Below are 8,144 nucleotides of genomic sequence, written 5' to 3'. Positions count from 1 at the left end.
CACTGCTTTTATTTGGCCCTTGCCATATAAAAGAGAGATTTCCATAACCCAGTGTTCTTACAGAGAACTTTATGTACTTGTACATAGTATATCATTTGTTGCTTTTGACTTCTCTGTAATGAGAAAATTTTCAAATAGTTACAACATATATTTTCCTTTGAGTAGCAAAGTGAACATACATACAGCAGTAATTTTGTTTATTATTGTTTGACAGCTTGATGATAAGTAAAGATTATGCTGTCCAATTTTCTTTATGCAGAAATGAAAGTTTGTAGTGTGTTGTGTAAAATAATCTTAGTTAGGTCTGCATCTTTCTCTGTTTCAAGCAAAATTGTAAGCTTTTTAGTAATAAGTTGAGTTTCCAGTCATATTAAATGACTTCATCAATTAAAAAGATTAACAATGAATATTTTGACGTCTTGTAGCATCTGGAGAGTGGGGGCGGGTAGTTTAATTCTATCTTCCATTCAGATAGGGGTATTCCAAAGAGAATTATCATTTAACTATTCTAAAATAGAAAATCACCATGATTTTTAGGGTGTTTCTCCCATATGTTTGTTAATAAGTGGCATAAACAGCAATAATGTAGATATCGTTGTTAGCATAAATCATTGTATTTTTCCATGGCTCAAAACTGATTTATAAAGGAAAAAATAAAGGCTAACTGTACACATCACTTAAGTATACTACAATAAAGTACAATTTTTCCCTTGAAAATCAGACCAAAGCCAGTATTCTGTCAGAAAAAGGATTACATCAAGCAACAAAAGTAAGTTAACTTTTGAGTTTGTAAGCAGAGTGCCAAAAGTGTTTTTACCAGATGAGTTTTGGATCAAAGCACATTAGTAACTGCAAAGTAACAGCTTACAACTTCCACAAAGACGTGCATCTGATGAGACATTCTTTAACTGTGAAACCTTTTCTTACCTCGTGTGAAGAAAAATCTTCTAAGTAGGACAACATGAAGACCATAATTTTATGTTTTATGGGTATTTACAATTTCAACATCATGTCTTCGAATCTTAACTGTTTGACTGTAAGCATATTTTATCTGAATATGGCAATATTGTAGGATGGTCAGTAAAAGCAATTATAGTGCTTCTTTGTTATATTGAAAAGCAAATTTCATTTCACATGTTACTGCTGCTTTGTACCAAGTATATGATATACATGTATATAACACTTATTGAGATGTAAGTTCACGTGACTTAGTAAAATGTAGTGTGTATGTTGAGCAGTTTAATGGTAGGAGCGAAAATTGCTTACTTCTGAAATGCATGTTCTTTTTTTATTTACTAAAAGACACCTTTTATCACATTTTAAGGGCATATGCCTGTCGATTAACGTGGGTCGAGTTCAAGCTTAACTTTGTTTTCAAGGTTTTCCTGGACTAATGCAGATCTTTATTTTACACAAGAAAAATCTTTTGGTCACATTTTTGTTGATTGCAGTACAGTGTAGTCATTTTACATTTTATTACTTTGCAGTCTCATAAATTTCTGTAGTTAATTGTTTTGTTGACTAAAAGTGGTGTATTTTTTATATTTTTTTATTTATCTTGTTAGTCTGATGTATACATCATACACAAGCTATTTTTTTGTCGTTAACAGGTGAAGTGATCTAAGAATATTCATTGCATGATGATCATTCCATTAGTGGGATAAATGCTTGCATTCATTGGGTTAATTCATTTGCTTTTTGCCAATTTTAAGCTCCTTAAAGAATTTAATGACCGAGTGTATGGATTAATTTTCCATTAACATACTTTTTCCTTCAGTCATTTTTCAAGTACTGCCAGCAACCATAATGGAACAAAAAATTATATTTGCTCTTATGATATTAGCAGTTGTAGTATCAGCCAAAAATTTGTTCTGCACATTTCATGTTGGTAGTTGTAATATATCCCTACTCATACAGTTTCACACAATCTCTCCCTACTATTAGGTCAGTCATACTGTCCAGAATCATAACTGAAGGCTACTGTTTACCAACTTGTTGCTTTATGGCCTGATGTTGAGGTCAGGGAGGCCATTCATTGCCATGTGGTTCTCTTTGGTAGATAACAATGATTATCATAGAGAAATGTATGCATTCATTATAATAAAGTTAGTGATTTGTTAGTGGGAGATGTAGCATTAAATAGACAATGGTTGTTGAGAACAACTGCAATCCGTTTCTAATGTTATGCATTCATTTTGAAGGTTATTACAAAACAGTTGGTTTACACACTCTCTACATATTTCCAAGGTTTACACACACAAACATATTTCCAACCTTATTTCTATTTGGAGAAAGTTCTTCAAAGAGATCAACTAATGAGTTTTCCTTGTTCATAGCATGAAATTTGCATGGTAGAGTATAGGAGGCATATAACTTAGATTTCCTCCCCAACCTCCTCCGGCTTTGTCATATGAACTACCACCAATAGTTTTCCTTGTTTCACATTATGGATGGTATCAAAGATTCTTTGCAGTGTTCAATGTCACAATCTCCCTCCCAAATGCTTGCATTTCCATATCACTCTCAGGCCTCATGCCACCTACTGTGAAATATGTCTAAGTAGTGTCATTTAACTATACAGTATAATTATACACGATTCTTATTGGTTGTGGGGAAGGGCGATTGCCTATTATTTTACCCAAGTGGAAGGGCGATTGCCTGTTATTTTACCCAATCAGCTTATATTACTATCCCCGCCAGTTCCGAACTTTTAACACAGTTTCTCTTAGTCAAGTGGTATGTATGGGCTGCCAGTATGAAATTCATACTTACGTTTTGTAACATAGTAGACTTTCACGATTCTGAAGCGTTCTAGTAAGCATATTTATAGGTACGGTTAGTAGTGCCTTTCATCATTGATCATTTTGCAAACTTAACCGTTTTTTGACAGGTTTTAAGTATGTACATGTAATTAGGGATTTGAAAATATGGGAAGCATTAGAATTTTTATTTACATACTTGAACTCTATAAATTTACACATACAAACCTACATGTAATGTGATGAGAGGTGTGCTCTGTGACGCAGTAAAAAAAAAAAATGAGTAGGTAGCTGTAATACTTATCATCAGCAGAATGGATGGCTTATCAAAAAATGTACATCTCCTGCAGTTTTATCTGCATCCTCTGAAATTAAGGTTGTCTAATGGGGATAATGCAATGGGTAACTATGTTTTTTTTTTATATATTTTTAGTTTTATGATGTAATAGTAAATGTTATGCAAAATTTCACAGAATGCAGAGGGTGCACAATGGAGATATGCAGTTTTTTGTACATATCTTGAATGGCTGCCAAAACAATTTTATTAGTGTAAGAAATATTTGTTGTAAGACTAATTAAACTGGTGTCTTGTAAACCTAGACTGTAAATATGATTTATTCAAATTCTAGTAGGGAAGCAGTTGTGAAAATACTTCATAAAGAGCACTGCATTAACCAGAGATGGCAACATTTCAACACTGAATGTAATTTACCAACAAAGTCAATCATACATTGAGACCTATAGCACTGTAAATCTAAAAAGACTTTTTAACACTGAAATGGAAACCTGAGTCCTCCATATCATAGTTAAGTAGACCTGTACAATATACAAAATGAAAGCACTATACAAGAAATTAGAAATTATTTCCTATGATATGATACTGTTTCATCACTGATAAGTACAATGTGTGAAAGGTAGAGTCCTGAAGCTTAGTTTATTTTTTTTTTTAATTTAACTGACTATGTTAGTGTGCTGTAACATAATTTCTAATAATGACATATAACTGAGGCCATACGTGTCAGTATATAAAAGAGTACATATACTTTACATACTTTTATTCTGAAATGATAATTGCTTTGTTTCATACAACTTTTATACAGTATTTAAAATTCATTTCAGGATCTATATTGAAATTAAACATACTCTGTATATATCACATGGTATAACTTTCAAAAGAGACAGTTTAACAAGCCTAAGCTTTACTTCCTACACAGACACTCCTCTGTTCCTCCAAACAAGACTGCATTTGTCTTACAAACACAATCAGAAAGACACTCAACCAATATAATCCATAACAATGTATTTACAAGTAATTACATTAGGATGACTTCATAATTACCCCAACCCCTACACTTACCAGTGCTCACTTTGGCAACCCTCTATGGGAGAAAATTAGACTTTACACAAAAAACCTGTGCACTTCACAAAGTTTTATTCAAATTTTATACAACCACACAGCTTGAGCACCTAAGGCTCTATGGAGAAGCCTCACATCCCGTCTTACATTCATGACTAGAACACATCCTACCCAACAGCCATCTGAACATAAGTGCCTTATTGTCCAGAAATTACACTGGTAAGTTCTTCCCTCTCTCTTCCTATTAAATTATTCCCATAACATTTTCCTGGCTGAAATTGTTGCAGAAGCAGGCCATCACATTCAGTGGAGGGTACCAAAAATACCAATCTCATAATTGAAAGTATCCTTTTCCTGTGACTTGACAGAATCATTAAGTTCCACCAATATTAAGACCCCAAGGTTTAGTGTTTAATACTGTACTGAACGAAAACTAAGTAAATTTCCATTTATAAGTTCTTTTACTGTCTGCATGTGAGTATTAATAATCCACTAGTTTAAATTCATGTTCCAAATAGCAATGCCCAATTTGTCCAGTCTCTGTTGCCACCTTCAGAAACAACTAAGGCCGTCAATCTTAAGAAAAAAAAAAATGTTCCTTATAAAACATAATCCTGTCTAACCATCACCAAATTCTAGGTAAAAATAGTATATAAATGTATTACAGAAACATCTATAAAGCTGTAAAGAAAAAATTCTTCAGCTGCTATACTGATATACATTGCACATTCTGATTATAAATCAAAATTTTTCATAGAGATATTTGTATATATTTACTGTATATCTTATGGTTATCAGATTCTATAGAATATACTGAAAAAAGAAACAATAGATGAATCACTCAATGCTCACTAAGTGGTTTTCTATTGTTATGAGGCACAAGTCATACAGATCCCATGAGGTCCATTTCACACGCAAGTCAAGCACTGAACATTTTATAGTCAATTTCTCACTTATAAGTACGATACTGCGCACAACACATGGCAGTCTATGAGAGTTTTGCGTACATGTCGTCGATTTGTGGAGTGAAATACCTTTTCAGCTGTGGCCGCTTAGACTTCAAGGTAGGAGTCAAGAGTCCATTTTGGACACTGAAGAGATCTGGATGAAGGTAAATATCCTTAACCTGAGGGGTAAAATTGTATCAATGTAAGGAATTAGCATCAAATAAATCCAAACAGAGGAAGTTATAAACAAAATGATGTACCAATGTTGGTTGTTATAAGAACGTTTATAAATCAATTTTGTTAACTAAGCAAAGTTTTTGTGTAAATAAGATCATTTTGTTGTGGAAAACCAAGAACTGTACAATATGGGATCCAGTGCCTGGCTTCATGCCTAAATCACATATTCCATTCCTGTACAATATTGTAAAAGGGACACACATCACATTTTTCCTGCTTTGCATAAACTGAAAATATCACATTTTTCCTGCTTTGCATAAATTTAAAACATGTCCGGAAAAAAAGACAAAAACATCGAATATGTCATTTCATACTTACCTGTTCAAAAGATTTTAAGCCAGCTGCTTTACCAAGGTTTGTGATATCATCCATAATAAGCTGTTTTACATGAGGGTTAGCACAGAGGACTGATAATGTTCCTGGGATCTCCTGCTCTTTCGCCCATTCCTTTACAGCTTCGACGTCTGGCACAATGATGGCTACTACACATGACTGGAAAAGGTAATAGTGTGTGTAAAGGGCTGTTTCATGCACAAGAGTATGACATACACATCTAGAATGAATTCATATGGTTTACATACGTATCTATAATGAATTCATGTTTATTACTAAACTGACATGCATAATCTGAAGTGCATGAAATTATCATTTAAAACATACACATCTAGAATGAATTCATATGGTTTACATACGTATCTATAATGAATTCATGTTTATTACTAAACTGACATGCATAATCTGAAGTGCATGAAATTATCATTTAAGTCCCAACTGCGAAGAAAGACTTGGAAAAATTCCGAGCCTTATATTTCAAAAATTACATACTCGATACAAGAGCTTTTACTGACCTTCAAACTTTCACCATGGACAAATACTTGAGCAACATATGGAGATCTGACATATATATTTTCCACTTTTTCTGGAGCAATATACTCTCCTTGTGACAACTTGAAGATATGCTTTTTACGATCAATGATTTTTAAAGCTCCAGTCTGAAAAATAAATATATAAAATTAACCAATAAACTGACTTCAGGAAGTATACGAGGCAGTTTCATCCTCCCCTCCATTCAATCAACAGTTTTCCTTAACTGTGAATTACTAAATACAGTACACAGTTGCATAATGTCATTTCTAACTAAATAAAATATAAAAACACTCAAGAGAAAATACTAGTTATCAAATTATTTCTTAAACAAGATAATATTCAATAATCACAAGCCAGGCATCCTGTCACTGGGAAAGTTTCAATAATTCTTAAAACATCTACCAAAGTAATTGGTGCCCAAGCCTGTATAAGTCAGTTTCTGATATACGGGTACTGAAATTGAGGTTATATTCAAGAGTTTCACTTGTTTCCTCACCTAAAGTTAAAGTTTAAAATTACATAAATTCAGAACTTACAGGAAGCCACTGTCCTATGTCTCCCGTGTGCAGCCAACCTCCAGCATCTACAGTTTCTCTAGTCTTGTCAGGATCTTTAAAGTATCCTTTGAAAACGTTTGAGCCTTTTATGCAAACTTCACCCTGACCTGAGGAAAATCATAAGCTTCTTCAAACATTTTGAAAGTCATGCACACCAGTTTATCAGTAATATAAACATTTTAATCATTAATTTACCAATATCGTAAAATTAATCTGGGACTGCAAAGTGAAGCATTTCTAGCAGGACTTAACAGTGCTTACCCTGTGCAGCATAATAACCCATATCTGGAACATCAACGAGTTTTATAGCATTGCAAGCAATAGGTGGTCCTACATGGTCAGGTCTGTAGTCACCCTGAATGGTAAGTGTTGCAGGGGCTCCACATTCTGTTTGTCCGTACCCTTCGACGATCTGAAAAATAAAAACCTCATAAAATAACCTGAAACACTGCCATAATGAACTAAATATCCACCAGTTTATATTTGTTTAATTGAACCAGGAAGCTTGTACTTGATTACTGTGTATGTGACAGTAGTACACACCAAATACATGGGAGAAATGCTATAATGTATTGAGTAAAGGGACATTTAATTTCTACACTAAACTTGCTTTATAGAAAAATAAAAAGTATATTTTTAGTTGTTGATAATATAATTTCATTTATCAAAATTTGTACTGATATTCAACTATTCATTTTGAACACTATTTGGTCTAGGCTACTGATGTAGAAATGTGCTATTTTGCAGTAATTCTCACTTTCCAGATAGGTTTATTCAGTAACAAAGGAATTATTCTTTTGAAATACAAAAATAAATTTTATATTTAGAATATTAAAAATGAAGTAAATTTATATTTAAAATATTAAAGTCCAACAGGTAGCTAATCTTTTCTGGAAAAAAAAAAAAAAAATCTTGGAGGAAAACTATCTGTCTCTCTGTAGAATCTCTCTCTCTCTCTCTCAGTCAACTCTCAAACTCCAGTGTTTGACTCTCAAACCAGATGTGGAGGGGTGCATTCCCAAAAATGCAATATGTCTGATGACCAGAGCAATGAATAAAGCTCATGGTTAAGATTACAAATTTCAACTTCAATTACCATCACTTACCTCAGTGCACAAGTATTATATAAAGTATAATGTAAATACAAAGGCTTAACTGGTACTTAAATTAGGAGTACTAGTTGAGTAGCCACTCTTCAAATAATGTAAAATAGTTTCTGGGACGACTATGAAAGGATCACAGATACTGCTAATACTCACAACACATCCTAAAGCAGCTCTCATGAAAGTGAGGACATTTCCTGCTAGAGGTGCTGAGCCTACAACCAATAATCTTAGTCTGCCACCCATTCCATCCTGCACTTTCTTGAACACTAACTTGTCCCAAATCGTGTTTCTTCTTACGATACCCCTGAAAGGAT

At 33.4% G+C, this 8,144-nt stretch overlaps 1 protein-coding gene across 8 annotated transcripts in view; it reads right to left on the bottom strand.

Annotated features, from left to right (window-relative positions):
- Window positions 1-2,932: 2,932 nt before the first annotated feature.
- LOC136836089 (long-chain-fatty-acid--CoA ligase 1) overlaps window positions 2,933-8,144 on the bottom strand; it is a 161,705-nt gene continuing 156,493 nt past the window's right edge. For all 8 annotated transcript variants that reach the window (XM_067100053.1, XM_067100051.1, XM_067100052.1 and 5 more), the window contains 6 exons: window positions 7,984-8,134; window positions 6,986-7,136; window positions 6,704-6,831; window positions 6,149-6,292; window positions 5,619-5,792; window positions 2,933-5,242 (listed from right to left, as the gene is read on the bottom strand). In XM_067100053.1, the coding sequence (XP_066956154.1) occupies window positions 5,105-5,242; window positions 5,619-5,792; window positions 6,149-6,292; window positions 6,704-6,831; window positions 6,986-7,136; window positions 7,984-8,134 (886 nt within the window). In that variant the 3' untranslated portion in view covers window positions 2,933-5,104. The remainder of the gene's footprint in view (window positions 5,243-5,618; window positions 5,793-6,148; window positions 6,293-6,703; window positions 6,832-6,985; window positions 7,137-7,983; window positions 8,135-8,144) is intronic.

Source organism: Macrobrachium rosenbergii, chromosome 56, assembly GCF_040412425.1.
Source record: "Macrobrachium rosenbergii isolate ZJJX-2024 chromosome 56, ASM4041242v1, whole genome shotgun sequence".
NCBI classification, from domain to species: Eukaryota; Metazoa; Arthropoda; class Malacostraca; order Decapoda; family Palaemonidae; genus Macrobrachium; species Macrobrachium rosenbergii.
The sequence above is the reverse complement of the archived record's forward strand: the minus strand, read 5'-3'. Positions and strand labels throughout refer to the sequence as shown.